This window comes from Oryza brachyantha, chromosome 7 (genome assembly GCF_000231095.2).
Source record: "Oryza brachyantha chromosome 7, ObraRS2, whole genome shotgun sequence".
In the NCBI taxonomy this organism is placed as follows: Eukaryota; Viridiplantae; Streptophyta; class Magnoliopsida; order Poales; family Poaceae; genus Oryza; species Oryza brachyantha.
This window is the reverse complement of record NC_023169.2, coordinates 16,224,474-16,243,644: the sequence shown is the minus strand read 5'-3', so window position 1 is coordinate 16,243,644 and position 19,171 is coordinate 16,224,474. Positions and strand designations below refer to the sequence as shown.

General features: G+C 40.1%; 2 protein-coding genes across 2 annotated transcripts; one reads left to right on the top strand and one right to left on the bottom strand.

Moving 5' to 3' along the window:
• The first annotated feature begins 3,663 nt into the window (after positions 1-3,663).
• LOC102710040 (3-oxoacyl-[acyl-carrier-protein] synthase II, chloroplastic-like) lies at positions 3,664-9,451 on the top strand. Its single transcript, XM_040526060.1, has 13 exons — positions 3,664-4,209; positions 5,044-5,246; positions 5,330-5,533; positions 5,635-5,745; positions 5,826-5,921; positions 5,992-6,037; positions 6,165-6,244; positions 6,506-6,574; positions 6,700-6,784; positions 6,880-7,034; positions 7,109-7,189; positions 8,337-8,396; positions 8,681-9,451. The coding sequence occupies exons 1-13, from the start codon at positions 4,017-4,019 to the stop codon at positions 8,795-8,797; spliced, it is 1,500 nt and encodes a 499-aa protein (XP_040381994.1). The 5' UTR covers positions 3,664-4,016; the 3' UTR covers positions 8,798-9,451.
• A 1,308-nt stretch (positions 9,452-10,759) lies between these two features.
• LOC102709758 lies at positions 10,760-18,999 on the bottom strand. Its single transcript, XM_040525767.1, has 10 exons — positions 18,491-18,999; positions 18,223-18,402; positions 18,017-18,119; positions 17,887-17,917; positions 17,402-17,429; positions 16,368-16,520; positions 13,697-15,779; positions 12,139-13,456; positions 11,380-11,463; positions 10,760-11,250 (listed from the first exon to the last, which is right to left on the bottom strand). Exons 1-10 carry the CDS (start codon positions 18,547-18,549, stop codon positions 11,186-11,188), a joined length of 4,104 nt encoding a protein of 1,367 aa, XP_040381701.1. The 5' UTR covers positions 18,550-18,999; the 3' UTR covers positions 10,760-11,185.
• Between the last annotated feature and the right edge of the window lie 172 nt (positions 19,000-19,171).

Sequence of the window (19,171 nt, the reverse complement as noted above, 5' to 3'; positions counted from 1 at the left end):
CCCCTCTAGAAGATGTTTCATCATTTCTTATATGGCATCCAGATAGTTATAAACACTTTCATCTTTAGGGTTATTGGTGAAAAAAAAGTTAAACGACATATTTGCAAACAGAAAATAATTTGTGAATAAAACTTTTATATACGTATATAAAAGCTAAAGCTGGAAAATAAATTTTGGTGAAAAAACCTCAAAATAAACTTCAACTTTAAAGTTGAAAATTCAAAATTTAGATTATAACCCCAACACCAACCCGAAAGATGGGGCTGAAAAATTCTTTAAAAAAAACAAATTAAATTAATATGTGATATATCATTTCAGAATTATCCAATACAAGGTAATGACGTATTGGCTTGTGATGTAGGGAAAAAAAAGTCCCCGGTTCCTGTGGAAATGGAACTACTTTTCAGCAAATTCATGTGCTTCCCTACGTTTAAAACGAGGCTTAAATCCCCTTTTGGGATGTGAGATCTTGAATGATACAAAGCAATTCCACCAAAATTTCCTTTGCTACTTGCTAGTACTCTGAAAATTGGAGCTAAGAAATTTCATTAATCTTTTGCAAGTACACTAACGCATAACGATTAACAACTACACTGTATCAGTCATTTATACACGAATTGACTTATGCAAAACAACATGATTGTTGCACTTTGCCTAACACATGGGAGCTAACACATTTTGCACGGTCCTGCTAGCCGCTGGTCTCTCCGTTTCACATCGTAAGGTGCTTTGTTTTTGTGTCAGGTCAAGATTATTAAAATTCAAATAAGTTTATAAAAAAAAACATATCCACCTTTACAAAACTAAATAAATATATTATAAAATATATTCAATGTGGATTAATTGAAATTAATCAGGTGTAGTAGACATTACTGTGTTTTCACATAAACTTTATTTAAACTAGAAGAAAATAATTTTACGTAGGGCAAAACCAAAATGATTTGCATTATAAAATGAAGGGAGCAGAAAGCTACAAATTTTGTACCCCGTCTTTTCGCTTATGCTTATATGCCAAAATTTAAATTTTCAACATTATATTTGAAGTTGATTTTGAAGTTTTTTTTTACCAAAGTGTATTTGTCAACATTGACTTTTAGATCACTAAGAATACATATATAAAATTTTTATTTTATAAATGATTTTGTTTGTAAATACATCATTTGTTTTTTAATGAAAAAGCCAAAACAATCACTTATGGAATTGGCTCAGTTCGGCAACTATTAAACACTCCACGTGGTGTTGTTGGTTTAGCGATGGTTCTGTTCTCTCTCTTCTTAAAGAACCATCAAACAGGGAAATTCCAGTAATTCAGAACAACTAAAAACTGAACCAAAAAACCTTACATCAACACACTAATTTAGGCTCCAATCCTCTTAAAAACACAGACACATGGATTCAGACTTCAGAGATACAGAGCAAGGGCAACCGGCCAGTTTTCGACAGATCATGTTCAGAGGAGTAATTAAAACCCCATTGCAATCTACACATGACATGCACTTGTCAACACCCGCTGAAATCTACCACATTGGGTCGGTTTCGCCGTCGCCATTGATGCAGGATCAATGGAGTATCTGGTAGGAGTGATGATCAATCGACGCATGAATCGTTTGAGGAAGACGATGCATGCCTTGGCTTGGGCCTCCATCAGCATCCAGCTCGGCCATGGCCGTGAGCTCTAAAAGCGATGACGCAAATCCGTAGATAGAGTGGCCCAAGGTTGTTCTTTTTTTTTTTTGGTCAGGATTGAGAGCCGTGCCAACGATCTAGCAGCAGTAGCAATTTGGAATCGGATTTCAGAAGAGCTAGTAGCAGCAGCAGCCCCCGCAACGGAGCCTATCACTTAATTAAACCGAAAGGAGACAAACGAACACATGGTGGCATTTAAGCCCACTGAATTGCGTGTGCACACTCGCTCAGAGGGGGTGGTTCCAAATCATATCTACTAACGGAAAATAATTTGTGAAAAAACTTTTATATTCGTGTACTTAACGAGAAGCTAAGACTAGAAAATAAACTACGATGAAAACCTCGAAATCAAATTTAAAGCTAAAATTTTAAATTTTAGCTTATAACCATAAGTACAAGTGAACAGACTCCGGTGTATTTTACTGGTAGTAGAATTTAATCCATATCGTTGATCTATTTTTTTATCAGATGACTGTGATTAAATTGTACTACCAACAATATTAGGTGTAGTAGAAATTTGAAGGGTAATATCGTCCTTTTTCTATGATCTTTATTGCAAAAAACCAAAACTACAAAAATATTGTTAATTAAATAATTAACGAAATATAAAAATATCATTTTTTACTGGTAGTATAATACTACCAGTAAAATACATCTGAGAGTTGCCATAAGTGAAAATATGGGTGAAACACTCTCCCTGTTTCAGTCAATATAAGTCTTACCAACTAACCGGGACAAAACAAAATATTTTTGTTTAGAAAAGAATCCAGCCACCGGACCGGCTAAATCTCTCTCCATTAGTTTATGCCAATTGGGCAGGATTGTTTTTAGGACACTTACTGTTCGGACGAGGTTACCGTATAGTGACGGTAAACACGGTTAAAAAAGAAGAAAATTATTCTTTAAATTTGTTTTATTTTGGTACGGTTACCACATTCTCACCGTAGCTTATACTTGCGACAAGCGCTGTTATCACCGATATTGAAAACACAAAAACTCCTCACATATAAAAATTTATTGATGATTAAAGTTTATAAACTTGGATTATTATAGCAACAGTTGTTCTTACATCATCACCAGTAGCACGATACCCTCCATATGGTATTATACTGCTACAGTAGTTGTGTCCCATGCCAAAATATCCGTATCTAAACTTAAGTCAGTCACATCTTGATTCGCATTTTATTATTTTAATAAGTAAGAAATCTAAAAAAAAACTGTAATTTATGTCCGTCTTTCTCTCTCCCGTTTCCATCCAGAGTTCTGCTCAGGATACTACAGCTGTATACCAAAATTTCTTAATACTCTTTCAGTTTCAAAATATAAACACTATGGTATCAAAAAATATTCATTTCTAGAGAACCATGTATTTACTCACCATCACTCATTCAATTTCTTTTCTCTAACCCCCAACCACTTTTGGCTTATTTGGTTTAGGGAAATTTCACAGAAATTTTAGATGAATTAAATTGTTTCATTAAAAATGATGTAAAATTCATGCACCACAAGTACGAGAGGTAGCATATTTTTTTTCTCTAAACCATTGATGCCCCAGATGTTTTTCCTGTGCTTATGCCTATAAGCTAAAATTTAAATTTTAAAACTTAAATTTGGAGTAGATTTTAGGGTTATTTATCATACTTTATTTTCATTTTTTATTTTAATATCGTTAAGAATATATATATATATATATAAGTTTTATCCATAAATTATCTTTTTAATCGTTATGGTTATGCTTAATTTCAGCACAATAATGATGTTGAAAACATAAAAAAAATCCTAATATCCCAAGTAGGAAAAATCACCTTAAGCCCTTTTGGAATGAAAAGGCAAAGAATTAAATAAATAAAGAAAAGGCAAAGAATTAAATAAATAAAGCTTAAAAAGAGTGAAAAAAAAACACACGCAAAATCTCTCTCTTTTTTTTTTCTCCTCTCCTATATTAAACTCTCCCAACCCTCTCCCCTCCACTCCACTCCACACTCCACTCCTCGCCTTCCACTCCACACCTCGCGTCGAGCACCTGGCAATGGCGGCTCCCGCGCCCCCGATGCGCCCAGCCCACGCCCTCTCCTCGTGAGATCGCCCGCGCCACCGCCCGCCGCGCTCTCTCTCTCTCTCCGCGCGCCTCTTCCTCCAGTCCGTGAGCGAGCCCTCGCGCCCGCCCGCATCTCGTCCCCACCTCCTCCGCCCCGCGGTTCTTGGACGCACGGCGTGTGCGCGTGGCTCGCTGTTCCCGCGCGCGCCGAATCCAGGCGCGGGATCCGCCGGGCGGCGAGAGGGGCGCGGGAATCTTCCGGAGGGGAGGGGAGGTGGGGGAGGCGCGGGCAATGGCGGCCGTGGCGCCCCCGCTCTCCGCGTGGCTCGTCGCCGCGTGCTCGCCGCAGGCGGAATGCGGCGCCGACGAGCATCAGCACCACCACCATCAGCAGCAGCAGTGCTGCGTTGGCGCGATGGCGATGTTCGGCCACCGCCGCGAGCGCCGCCGCATCGGCGCGCGGCGGCGCGGCGCGGCGCGCTCTGGTGAGACACGCACACGCGCCAAGGCGGCGCCGCCCCGTCCCCCCCTATTTGCCTCTGCGCTTTGGTCTCCTGTTCGATCTCGTTGGATCATTCCACGACCGTGCGTGCGAATCGCGGTGCAATTCGCGGGCCTCGGTAGTATCGCCCGGGGGTAAAGATGGGATTTTTATCCCCGGGGTTTTGGCGTCACATTGTGCATGTGGCAAGCGTGGTGAGAGTGGACATGGGGGGAATTATTCCCTGGTTTGTGCCAAGGATCTTGGTTTAGCGAGCGATAGATTTATTCGTGTGGGGTTTTGGTTTTGGTAGCCTCGTCGTCAGGTTCCGTGCTGCTTCATGGGATGCATACGTTTCTGCTGAATGAGCCGGTTCGTCATCGCTTTCGTTTAGCTCGGCTGCCAGCTTAGCTTGTTTGTACTACATTTCTTGATAGCACAGAGGTTTGACTAGATTGAGACAGAATGAGCTTGCATTAGTATTAGAGTAAGGTGACTTGTTAAGTTAATGGTGTGAAAGGCTGAAAAAAAAATATTGTAGTAAGACACACAACTTTAAGCATGAACTTGCCAATGTTGCATTCAGTTTAAACTTTAAAATCTAATGCATGTTTCTTGAATCAGCAAAAACCTGCAATCTTTTATAGTTCTTTGCACGGATTATTTTATATAGTGATGGGCTGATGGCAATTGAGAGTTGGTGCTTGGAAAGACGTCTAACTTATGTGCATGTTTGTGGATAATGTCACTGCTTTTTTGTTTCATCTGCCGATGGTTTGTCATATCTGCTGGCTCAAGTAGAAAAAATGGTCTAAAGGAAATTCATTACCATTTTCAGGAATGGCCATGGCTGTTGCCCTGCAGCCTCAGAGGAAAACTGTTGAAAAGAAACCTGATGTTAAACAAAGAAGGGTGGTTGTCACTGGCATGGGTGTAGTAACACCGTTGGGCCATGATCCTGATGTGTTTTACAACAACCTTCTGGATGGTGTTAGTGGAATAAGTGAGATAGAGAGGTTCGACTGCTCCAAGTTTCCAACGGTAATACAGATTATTTTCTTCTGTCATAGATATGGGGGCATAAAAATTTTCATGCAGCAGTTGACTTGTTGGCCTTTCTACAGAGAATTGCTGGAGAGATAAAATCATTTTCTACTGATGGTTGGGTTGCTCCTAAGCTAGCTAAGCGAATGGACAAGTTCATGCTATACTTGATAACTGCTGGAAAGAAGGCGTTGGAACATGGTGGACTCACTGAAGAACTCAGGAATGAATTGGATAAAACCAGATGCGGTGTGCTGATTGGTTCTGCAATGGGTGGCATGAAGGTTCAGTTTCTTGTACTATTGACTTAATTTCTAACGAAGTTTCACATTGGTAAAAAAATGTTTTCCTTAATTTCATATGACCAATTTGCAATGTTGAGCAGGTATTTAATGATGCAATTGAAGCATTAAGGGTCTCCTACAAGAAAATGAACCCGTTCTGTGTCCCCTTTGCAACAACAAATATGGGCTCTGCAATACTTGCAATGGATCTGGTGTGATATTCTTTTGCATAATTTAAAAGTGGTTAACATCGAGTACGATTCTTTCTGTCTCATATTTCCGTGTTTCATAGGGCTGGATGGGGCCGAACTACTCTATTTCCACTGCTTGTGCCACCAGTAATTTCTGTATCCTTAATGCAGCAAACCATATCAGAAGAGGGGAAGCTGTAAGTAGTTTTGCACAATCTATTCCACTAGTGAGCAAAATCATGTTTGATCTTGTTCCTAATCTTGCAGGATGTTATGCTCTGTGGTGGTTCTGATGCACCACTTATCCCAATTGGTACGGGTCTTGCTCATTGTTGAAACTAGCTTCCATTCTTTTCAATTCCCACTGTCGTTTTTTCTCCTCTAGTTGTCCACTGCTTATCAATCTTTGCTGCCTGAAATGTTTGAACTATTGCATGCAGGATTAGGAGGTTTTGTGGCTTGTAGAGCACTTTCGCAGAGAAATAGTGACCCAACTAAAGCTTCCCGGCCATGGGATGTGGTTAGTACACTTTGATTTGATGTGAAAATTTTGGTCTCATCATTGTACCCAAACAATTTACTCCACACACATGCACAATGCTCATTTACTGCAACCGACTAGCTTCTTGACCAAACATGACTGATTTATTACTTATTTTTCTATTGTCATTTAATACACCCAAACATAGCAGAAACCTTGCAGGCGTATTTCAAAAAAAGTGATCTTACTGGTTTGGTGCATGCAATGTGCAAGATTGTGATAATGCCTTCCTTGTTGCAGGACCGTGATGGTTTTGTTATGGGGGAAGGGTCTGGTGTGCTTGTGTTGGAAGAACTTGAGCATGCCAAGGTTTGTTGCATGCAATCTCATTTGCCCCTTTTCATACAGATCTGTTTGTTGCCCTTTTCTCAATCAAGTGCATTGCAACTGTGTTCAAACGGTAAGGCTTCTGATATGGGTGCACTTCTCTGCAGCAAAGAGGTGCAAAAATATATGCTGAATTTCTAGGTGGAAGCTTTACATGCGATGCATACCACATGACTGAGCCACATCCTGAAGGTAAAACCGTGCATCCTGGCTTTGTTATGGTTATCCTTGTAGTGACCTAAATCTAAGACCTTCTGATGCCAATTTGATCACTGATTGAATATCAGGAAGAGGGATTACTCTTTGTATAGAAAAAGCACTGGCTGATTCAGGAGTAGCAAGGGAAGAAATCAACTATGTCAATGCTCATGCAACGTCTACGCAATCGGGTGATGTGAAGGAGTATGAAGCTATTGTCCGCTGCTTTGGCCAGAATCCTCAGGTATATGTGATATCATAATGTTTAGTGATTTTATGAACTAAACCAAAGTAATGGTTTTTTTGTTATGTGTGCAGCTAAGGGTGAACTCAACGAAATCAATGACTGGACATCTAATAGGAGCAGCTGGTGGGATAGAAGCTGTTGCTGCCGTGCAAGTAAGGAAGTTCATTACTTTTAACAGTTTTTATGCCTAAACATATAATACTATTGTTTTATTTCTCCAGTAAAATTTTATCTTCTGGACTATTGGCTGCTTCTTTGTGGATTTTCCTGGGTTTTTTTCCTCATGATCATTATATCTTTCAAAATATTGATATAGTATATAGTAATTTATAGAACAATTGTCAATAGCATCAAGAAAAAGCTTTGTACTTTGCCAATTGATATAGCATCTGTTATCATTTGTGAAAATTGGGAGCAGATGGAAGTATATGGCCAGTATCAACAAATTAGGGACTGTAAAAAAGGTGTCAAACAACATAAAAAAAAATCATCGAATGGTATCTCCAGGCTATTCACTAACTACGAAATAATGGTAATATAAAATTGTACTGAATGTATAACAGGTTCCATAAATAGGCACACCACCTTATACAACTGCATTTCTGGGAGTTCAATCCTTTCTTTAACACGAAATCCAACGTTTAGTTGAGTGTTCATGAGAAATTAGGATTCTACATGCTGACCAACTCCAGTACAGTTTTGAGACATGAATTAGTACACTAATTGGAACGTTGATATAAAATTTAACTGCAAATGTTTTACTGCTTTACTGTTTTTGGTTGATGCCCCAAGTAGGTGGTGCATCTTAAGGTAGCATTATCCACCGTTCTCCTTTTGTTTTTTTTAATGGTTCTTAGTGGAGTACTTTAAAACTTCATCTGTCTGGTTGGTAGTGTATTATGGGTAAAACTAATCAGAAATGGACATTCTTTTCTTGGTTCCTTTTGTTAAAGCAATGGCTCACTTAATGAAAGGATCTTTGCATGATTATTTCAAGAAAAAATAGTCATCAGTTATCTGGGTGACACTCCAAATGCTCTATACTTATACTTTCTTGCAGGCATTCAACATCCATGATTTGTTATTATCAATAAACATCTCTGCTTGGATTTCATTTCCGTATAGTCAATCATTTATCTTTCAATTCCTTATTGCATTTATGTTACAGTGTTTTGAACTCATTGAGCATGAACTCCCAATGGCTTTGCATAGAATTTATCATCTGTTTCAATGTGAACGTGCTGCACTCAAGATGGTTGTATTCCTCATTGTTTTCTACTGTTATTGTTTCTATTGCAGGCTATAAGAACTGGTTGGGTCCATCCGAATCTGAATTTGGAAAACCCAGAGAAAACAGTGGTAAGTTCTTTGCTTGCAAAACTACAGACTTCAACTGTACATACAGCCCTTTTGGGCGTTTTTATGTAAAATGTCTTGCATAGAATCTGTATGCCTTGTTGAGAATACTAATATAAGATTTAATGTGCTTCTTCTTGTTGGACCTCTTTGCTGCTACTGAGGTTTATACAAAATAACAAAGTTTGAGAAATATACAGAAATGACTTGAATGGTGCAATTTTAATCAAATGCTGCTTCAGTTTGAGCTCATCTCATCCAAGGAATTACTTTGAATCTTGACACAGGATGTTGGTGTGCTGGTGGGATCAAAGAAGGAGAGATGTGAAGTGAATGTGGCACTATCAAACTCATTTGGATTTGGTGGGCACAACTCATCAATCCTGTTTGCACCCTTTAAGTGAACTCGGCCTACAATTGCTTGCTCCCTCCCTCAAACGTCCAACTGCGCCATGGAACCAGAACTGCGTATACAAGACTAGCAAGCAAGTGGATTCATGGCTTATCCAAGCTATGAACTTTGAATGTCTACAAGCTGGAGAAGAGCATTGTGCCATACATAATAGAGTGAAGAAATCATAAAGGCCATTTCCATGACAACTGCTAGGTTCATTTGTACCACCATTGCAAATATACATCCTTAGCAAAGGCCTGGTTTTTCCTTTCTCAAGTGAAGAATCTGATGTAGTCTTATGATCTGCCTATGTTATTACTTTGTTCATCTCATCCAGGACTCTGTAAACTACCTGGGCCAAGTCTTTTTCTCCTCGCCGTCTCAGAACCCTTCTCTACAACATTTGGCACAGTCGCATACTTGATGAGAGCGAGGATCCTTGGCAGTACAGAGGTGATGTGATTTGGTGTGTTGTATTGATGTCTATTAGTGACTCTGGCTATTCATGTTAGCTGTGAAAAGGAATGCTGGTTTCTTGTAAGCTGTGAAATGCTGAACCTTTCTGAACTTGCTGAATACACATGCTTTGCTATGGCCTATGGATAAAAAGAGAATGTATTATAATATTACCTAAAATAAATAAAAATATATTTTCCGTGTTGCTCATCTTTTTCTTTTTTCTATAGGGGATATGTATATTAACTTGATTTCATATGCGACTACTAGATTTGGTTGTTTTTAATATTAAGACATTTAAGTTGTAAATTGCAATAGGAATAGATGTGGCGGTAGATTCACTGTCATTGCCTTCTGTTTACCAACTGATAATCATAATCTTCCTGTTTATAGGAATAGATGTATTCCTTTTCTATTACTATTACGGGCATACTTGCTAAGGTATATCCTTTTTGAATTTTTATTTCTTACAATGCCTTCTTAAAAACTAACTGTTTTAATTTTATAACAGTTAATCCATTCGCTTGTATCATCGAATATTTTCACAAAATCGGACGATATATCACTATCCATTCATTTAGACCTTTCAGATTGTGCTAGCTATCGCTTTCTAGCATGGCCTCTCATCATTTGCTATAGGCTGATAAGCCAGGGGTGCTTAGGGTGATGGTTTAGCTTTTTCCTTGAAAAAGTCAAAAAAAGACATTAAAATAAAAAAATTATATTCGTATTCTTAGCGATCTAAAAGCCAAGGCTAAAAAAATAAAATATGATAAAACCCTAAAATCAAATATAAATTTAAAGTTTAAAATCAATTTTTGGCTTATAAACATAAATAAAAGTAAAAAAGATAAGGGTGGTAAACAAAGTAATTATGTGTGTTCTTAGGTTTAAAAGCCAATGTTAAACTATGATGAACGAAATCCTTAAAATCAACTTTTAAAACTAAGTTTCAAATTCAAATTATTTATGCGGTTAATAAGCCAATAAGCCTCAATTGTAAGGATTTTATGGAACCGTTCAATTCCTATGGGACAGAACTATCTCTCTGTTCAGATGAGGCTACACAACGCAGCCAAACAGGCAGTGCATATTACAGCATTAGAGATTCTACCTCCCGCCGCTGTTAACTTTAACTTTTTAATATATGTTTGACCATTTGTCTTAGTCAAAAAATTTACATAATTACTAATTATTTTTATATCATATTATTTGTTGGTAAGTATACTTTTATACATATATATAACTTTGCATATTTTTCTAAAAAAATTAAAAATTAAATAGAACGAATGGTCAAACGTGTATAAAAAAATTAACGACGTCAAATATTTAGGGAGAGAGGAAGTACATTATTACGTTTCAAAGAACAAACGAACAGCAGTAAACTGGAACCATCTGATGAAAAACGCAGCTGATCTTACGTATTTATACCGAAATAAATTATGAGTCGGCTTGTAAAGCTCACTAAACTTAAGAGAAAAAAGAAGATAAAATTGTACGAAGATCGGTTTAATACTTTTAGTGTAGAAGTGGCCTGCGAATGCCTCTGAGAAATATGCAGGCTCATTCATATTGGCAAGATTTGTCATATATCGCGAATTTGTGATATATGTGAATGAACAAATGGGGGTGGAAGATACAAGCATATCACAAAAACAACTAAAAAGAATACAGTGTATCTGGACCAATTGAAATCAAATACTGCGAAAAAGAAAAATCTAGAGCCAAATTCTACACAAGTAGGAGAAAAAAGAATAATCAAACAGCAGTGGAAACGCTCAACTGGCAGCTTATATGAATTACTATAGATACAGAATATGTATTTTATATAAGACAAAGCTAGCAGTGTCCGCGTACCATCCATGAAAATTTGATACCGGTGCCTAATTTCAGGAGACATCTTATATACTTCAGCTCTGGTGCTCAAGGGTATGTCACATTGTCACCTGAGCCTTGCATCACCTCCCTTGCTCCGGAATGTCGAGAGGGAGAAGAACGATCGCGGCGCTGCGTTTTTTGGGGGGGAAGAGCAATGTTTATAATGTTTGGTGATGGCAATAAGAGGCAAAAACTTCATATGATATGTGGTAAATTAGCAAGTTAAACATTAAAAAATTGTAGATTCTGTAAGTGTACCTTTAAGTGAGCTTCCAGTGAGTTGATCCTCCCTCAATCTGAAATTTGCTGGGGGATTTGGAATTGAGCTGCGAAGTGATTGGTCTGCAAATTAAAATCTTAGTTATAGGAGTGTACCAAAGAGATAGATGAAACAGGCAAAGCATATATTCCGCATATACATGGATGAGAAAAAACTGTTTTCAAGATCACATGAACATGACGATCTAGGAAGTCCTATTTATAGTTCAAGTTTTCGGACTGGTCCTTCCGGCAGGGGCTCCTCACATGAGATCGATAAATAGGACTGTTGTCCCATGTCAGTGATTCGGTGTCAAATAAAATAGTAGGGACTGGGATTGATCTCAGCTAACTGGTAAACTAGTCAATTCAATGCTTGATGTATCATGCAGTGAGAGTCTGAGAAAAAAAATGTCTATCTTTGAGTGTCTCAGCAAGAAAGCTATGGATACTTGAACAAAATCCAGAAGGGCTAGTTTGATCTTTGTTTTTCTTTGGGTGGTTGAAATACTGAATTCTTTAAACAAGCCACAGGTGAAGTGCCGGTTCTCTTCCGGACTCCGATAAGATATTTGTGTAGCAAAAATGAAGCCTACAAGTCTTTACTCTATCTCAAACATTGTACGATTCGTTCAAAAGTAGACATTGCAATAATCAAATATGCTGGAAATAGTCTTAAATTAGTTAAGAAAAATGCTCACGCAATCTTAAGTCAGACAATGGAAACAGAGAGTGTAGATAAATCAGCAAGAGAAATACCTTGTTCAGCAAAAACATCATTATCAACAAAACCATCATATGGAGAAGGATAACCCATTCTTGACTTCCTGAAATCATCAGAAGATCCCATGGCCAAATCTCGTCCATCTTCCATATCATCATCGCATTCTGAGGCAGTTGAAGCAGATACCCAATCATTTAAACCATCACCACCTCGATTCTTCCTCCCAAATTTCAATAGCTTCTTAAATCCTTTTGTAACATCTTTCCGTGGCTGTTGAGATCCGTTGGGACCAACAAAAGGCATCTGGGCGCTGCCCCACTTTTTCCTCATTCGGGAAACATCAGCATCTGTTATTTGATCCAGCGTATGAGAATTCCATGGTGATGTACTTCCATTTGGTGAATCAGCAAAACCATCACCATCTGAGTTATCATTTGCATAAGCGAATAGGTGTGGGCGTGAGGTCCAGGGTGCTGGTACTTCACCGGGTGTATCATGCATGTTCCCTGCAAAAGCATTGAACTTGGTACCACCAAGATTGGGTGCTTCACTTGGAGAAGAAACATCATCATTTTCTGATCCTGGGTTATCTGAATTTCCAAATTCATGACTTCTTCCTGGATTCTCACTATCTGAATCAGCAGGAAAATCGCTCTCCCTAAGATTCTCCTCGATGCTTTCATATTCTTCATCTTTGATCTCGTCTGGGGAGTCTTCTTCCTGATCTAGAAAATCATCATCCTCTCCGTCATTGTAGGTGTTTGCAAACATAGGAGGAGCAAAGCCAGCTATACCGACAGCAGGATGAGTCTCATTGCCTTTCCTGAGAAAAGACTTGGCCACACCAGCTGTACGGGTGCTATAGGCAAAAGCTCCATCAATTTGATCCTTGGAAATTCCTGAGGGAGCCCAATTGTACATAACATCATTCACCAATGTAGTGTCCGTTAATTCTTCAGGACTCAAGTTCTTCCTCATGGACTGTGATCTCCTGGATTGATCTTTTGATATACTCTTACTCTCTTCAATGATGCTCTTACTACGGGAAAAACCTTTTGGCTGGGTCCTTGCAGCTGCTCTGCTAAGACCAGCTGAGGGCTTTGTATTTTCTTTTCTTAAATCCGCAAAATTGGGGACAGACTGTGCAAGAGGGTTGTCTAGTAGATTTCTACGGTTCCCATATCCAGACCTTACAGTTCTTGATGAATGCTTATGAACAGGAACAATAGGTGTCTTTTGATTGGAGGCAACTTTATTTGAAAAATGCTTTCTGGAATCAGCACTCCGGGATGAACCATCGCCAGATAGATAGTCGCTGTTCGTTTCTTCTTCTACCAAGAAGGAATCTATTCCCTGGAGAAGGCAAAAACAAATTACATAACCACATAGAATTATAGACTTGTGGGCTCCTCAAAGATGCATATAAATTCTAGCATTTACATCTGTACTTACTGAAACATGATTAGTACTAAATGTTTTGTTATAAAAAAATCAATCTTCAGTTCAAATCGCATCAATCCACAAAGGGTGTAGTTCAGAAATTTCTGAACTACTGTTTTCTGCTTAAAAACTGCTATAAGTAGAATTTAATACCTGATCCTTATCTTTTATAACTGATTGCAGAGGAGGAAACTTATGAGCACAACGAGAAACATTTGTTGAATCAGGAATAGTTGAAGAAGAGAATTTGGCTAGCATCTCAGCATTGCTTCGTTCTAGGCTGGCACGCATCGCCTTTATTGTTGCTTCCTTCTGTTCCCTTTGCAGCTTCCAATCTTCCTTTAGTTTTGCATCCCTCTTCTGCATATATTGATCATAGAATTTTCCTCTTGACTCTTCTAAGCTAATAATGCTTTGTGGCATGTAACTGCTATACCCTTCAGTATCCACCATCTTCAAAAGCTCATTGGCATCAAACTCGTTGGTTATATTCTCTTTTACAATTTGTTTTGTGTAAACCTTCTCTGGAAGAACCGGTGGAGTCTTTACCTCGCTCACCTTGGGTGTGTTCTCAATCTGCACATCAGTAGACTTGCCTCTCCGAGAAGAGGTTAGCTTCTGTGCAGCAAATAGCTTCTCCAATTCATTGGCTTTCTTTTGCAGTTCATCATGCCGATCTTGACTCCCTTTTGTCGGTCTCATAACCCTAGTCTGCTCCAAAGGAACAGCATTTCCATCACTAATTAATTTGACTTTACCTCCATGTAAACTCAACTCCTGTTCAGAATTGGATGATTGCCTGCTCAAATTAGTTCCCTGACGACCAGAAAATTCTGATTGAGGTGGTATTTCAGAGTTAGCTGCAACCTTTCTCCCTGCATCCTCTACCTTCCGTGGTAGACTTTTCCGTTGCAAGTTAACATCATGAACTTCAGTTTCTGTAGAGGCAGCTTCATCTCTAACAGATGGACCCCTAAAATTAAGACGTGGATTTGAAGTGGTTCTTGTTTTGGTTTCAACACTGGATGTCTTTCCAATTGTTCGAGAGGGACGGTCCTTCCTTCCAATCACATCAGCTTCGGCATGAATCTCTTTTGAACGGAGACGAGAACCTCTATTATCTTTCTGTACAACCTGCCCCCTTGTAACGGCTACATCATGAGCAGTGGGAATAGTTTCTTCATCCATCATCTGTGCATGCTCCTCTGACAACGGTGGGCTACTTAAAGTACCATTATTTTCTGGCAATGTGGGCCTTGGAGATTTTTTTAGCCTGGCTCGAGTGGAAACACTCAAAACAGTGTGATCTGACATCCTCATGTCACCTTGTCCTTGATTAGTCCCCACCTCCTTTCTGAAGGACGACTCACTATCAATGCTAGAGGTTATAACCATGTCATCTTCCACACAAGATGTGGTCTGTTTCTGAGGAGAAGAAGCAATAGCTGATAAGAGTGATGGTGAGGTAGTATTCAAAGTTGAGGACGAGAAAACATCTGTAGCGGAAGAATCCATGGGTAAGGCATCAGAGGTATCCTTTTGGCATGATGTAACTGCGTGCTTCAGCTCACTAGCATCCTGGTCAGCTCTTGCCTTAGAATTAGCCTCCAAAGTGGCAGATGTTGGGGTTCCACCAGGAGTTCCGTTGTCCCTCTTTTCAGTTAAGCTGCTGTTATCATTGTTGCTTAGATCAATACTCATATCACTTACATTGCTCCACCTCCTTACCAACTTGTCCATGGATGCACCAGAAGGCACCCTGCGGTGCTCACCTTTCCCTGGAACAACCTTACCGGTACATGCAGAATTATTACCAGAACTTGGCGTTTGCTCCTTCTGCTTATTCTCAAACATGTTTATCCTGTCTTGTACACTCAACCGCCTTGAACCCCCTCCAGCTGAGGCAGGAGGAGCATCTGTTTCCTTTTCTTGTTTCTCTACTGTCTGCTGTATGGTTGGTTTAGGGTGTTGTACTGCACTGGGCTCTGGTGGAACATCTATCGAGTGTTGGCTGTTGCTTCTGTGGATATGAGAGACACTACTACCAGTTATCGATTTGTTGTTGGAAGCACCTTGATCAGTTTGTGTCTCATCTAGTGACATGTCTGAACTGGAGGAGCCACGAACATTTCCATCATCAAAGCTCTTCCACTGCGAGGAAGTTGATGGCAGTGAGTAACGAGGACAGATGTCTGGCCGCCGTTGGCAAAGTGACATGAATTTGTTGCATGCTTCACTGGATACCAAAAAAAAAAGTTGTCATATGTGCATAAAATTCATCAGCAATAGGTCAGAAAGGATCCTCCCAAAAACAAAGAAAGTGGGACAAACAGTAACTCAATGCTACCATGGCAACCACAGCATATCGACAAATTGGGAGCATATAGGTGCGCAGAACTGAATCTGACATCAGATTCCACTTCAAAAATGATCTTCCCTCCTAATAAATCGATGCATCTTCTCAAGCAAATTTTCCCACTTTCCCATAGTAATAAACTAATATGTGTCCTAAACTTCAATTATGCTGTTTGTAAGTTCATAGTTTCCCATTTAGCATCTCAATTTCATAAATCATAATGTACTGGTTTGAGATGAGCTAGCCAGCAAGGTACTACAATTTAGCATGCACTATAATGCCATCTGTAAAAATTAATTATAAACTTTCTCTCTATAGATAACCATAGTTTTGTGATCAGTTTCGTTCTAAATCTATAATTTTGTATTTTTCTGAACTAAAGTATTTGTATTTCTGCATAATGTATTCCTTAATCAACTACAAATGTTGACACCTAGAACCTAAGTTATGAGCTTGTTGCAATCATACCTCAGCCGGTTGGCACCAAAATGCTCTGCAAAAAGAACAAGCTCAGAAACACTGTCAGGGTGGAACCCTGCAGATGATGCCCGAGCACAGGCCGTGACAAGATCTTGTTTAAGAGCACTTAGACGAACATCGATCGCTCTAAGAAGTTCCTTCCTGAATGGAAAAAAAGGCAGGGCATCAGCTTTGGATACTGAGAGAAAATAATCATAGGGCTAACTTTATGTGCAAATTACGGTAAGCTTCAGGTTATATGCTATGAAGCAGCACAGACAACTATATTTTGTATGACTTACACAGTGCCATTTGTAAGAAACAACTTTAAGACTGAGTTAAGACAAAGCAGTAGAATCGTTTATATTCTACCAGCTATTCTAAGTGCTATACTACTGATAGCATTAGGAAAGCATAAGGAAGAGACACTGAATTAATGATGTAGAAATACACAACAGTACAAAAAAAAAGGTTTGGTGCATGCGTGGATGCAAGTGCTCATTTGTGTAAAGCTATATGTCTAGGGCTCTTAACAGCAGTGGCCCACATAGCAAAAAGAGATTGAGCATCTATCTAAGTATCACAGTATTCTACAATCTACATATTCAAGCAATGTATTTACCAACATTTGTAGCACATCTCGTTGTTATACGATTGCAATAATTTTACTAATTCATTGAAGAACATTGGGTTTTCCATAAAGTTGTACGCAGAAAAAAAGATGTAAGCAGGAAAATAATCATACTAAATGCAGTCCTAATGAATTGTAGATCATTGACCAGAATCGACATATTCACAAGTTAGTTAAAGAAACATTAGGAATGCACAAAATGGCAGTTAACATGGTGCAAACACCACAATAGACAAGAGTATGCAAGCAATTAACCAAAATTACACAAGACCTAGCAGGAAGACCAGGAACTGCATGAAACTGTTTCATGTTTCTCAGCACTAAAGATTAACCAAGTTCAGCTCACTTAAGTCAAGTTTATCTGACAACAAAGAAGTAAATGGATAATGACAGAGATGGCATAGAAGCATACTTCGTAATATCTGCAGCTGCTGCTGATTCTGCAACATTTTCGGCCGAACAGAAGAAATTGTAAGATCGTAAGCAAATTGTGTTCAGAAGAAGAATAGCTGCCTTAATGAAGGCATGCTAAACAATAAAAACATGTACCCTAATATTGCAGTTTAACGCATGTAACAATTAATTAAGTTAATCATTTCTTTCTAAAATTGGAAGTAGATTATTTTCTTATACTTCCTATTAAAAAAGGTCCAGGGCATGAATAATATGAATACTAGCATTGTCAACGCATTAAATGCATCATCTCAGCTATCAAGCGAATCAATAATAGAAATTCTCCCTGGATGTTACCACAAATAACTTGTGACGGAACTCTGACTCAAGTTTTGACTCACTCAATTTCATTAAACTGAATGAGGTAGACATAAAATTAATCTATCAGATCCAAAACCCTATATTTGACAAACAAAAGAACGCTATAAACATCATCATGCGTACCAGCTCCATCCGAGGTAGCACCTCCTGCAACCTGCATATGATTTTACCATTTTTAGACAACTGCGAGATCATGCCACCATGAACCATACAACCTAATACGTCCAGTAATTGAAAGAAGCTGGGCACTTACTCCCTGTGCATAAATCTTCCTGGCCCCTTCCAGCTGTGACATCTCCGCATCGAACGTATTAGCCATCTCCAGCACCTCCGGAGTGCTCACGAAGCGCACGAACCTTCAAGCACAAAGCCAACCAAAGCAGTGAGCACCCCTCAAAAATCCGATCTTTGTCAACACCACCAACCCGATGAGAGCTGCCACGTCAGCAGCCAACGAACCTCTCGAGCGTGCCCTTGCTGAACCACGCGGCGCGCCGCTCCAGCTGCAGTCGGATGGCCGGCGGCGGCGGCTGCGCCGCCGCCTGCTCCTCCGCCGCGCGCAGGTGCGCCACGAACGGCTTCACCGACCCCGACGCGATCTTCTCCGTCCGCCCATTGCCGGACACCACCAGCTCGCACCTGCAGCGAAAATCTCCCACCTTGAGCCCACCGCAGCAACATCCACCGAGCCGAACCCCCATCAAGAAAGAGGCGGGAGAATTCTCACCGGGAGCGGCGCGGGGAGAGCTGGAAGAGCGCGAAGTCGAGCGGCGCGTCGGGCTCCATGGCGGCAACCGCCACCGCCGCAGCCGCAGCCGCAGCCGCCAAGGTCGGATCTGGTGGATCCCTGCCCCCCCAAGAAGCCTCCTTTCTCCGCCCCCTACAGCCGCTCAAGAAACGCCGGAAAGATGGCGAGGCGGCGGCAACGCAATGCAGCTCCCACGGCGACGAGATCGCGCGGCCCTGCGGCCGCCGGCGCCCCGCCTTCGGCTGCCCGGATCTCGCCGCCGCGCGCCCCGATTCCGATAAGCGTGCTCCTGCGCGAGGAGAGAGAGAGTAGGAAGTGTGGAAGACTGGAAGATGAGCTGCTTGGTTTGGTGCTGCAGTGGTGCTCTGTGACAGTGAGAAAAATGGGGAAGAAAAGAAGCTAAAAATTATGTATTTTTTCTTTTTGGTAATTAGGAGAGATTAGTGGCTTAAGCTTGTTTAAGTGATTATGGGAGCTTTTTTGTTTTTCTTGAGAGGTGTAATTGTGGCAGAAAAGGAGTAGAACAAGGCTAGCTACTTTTGTTGTGTTCTCCTTTTTATTTCCATTTGGCTCTTCTGTTAGCTTTTCAGGGTAACAACGGCTTTGGAGTGGACTGTGGGACAGTGGTTTACCATTCTACCCCCCAGAGAAAAACTAGAT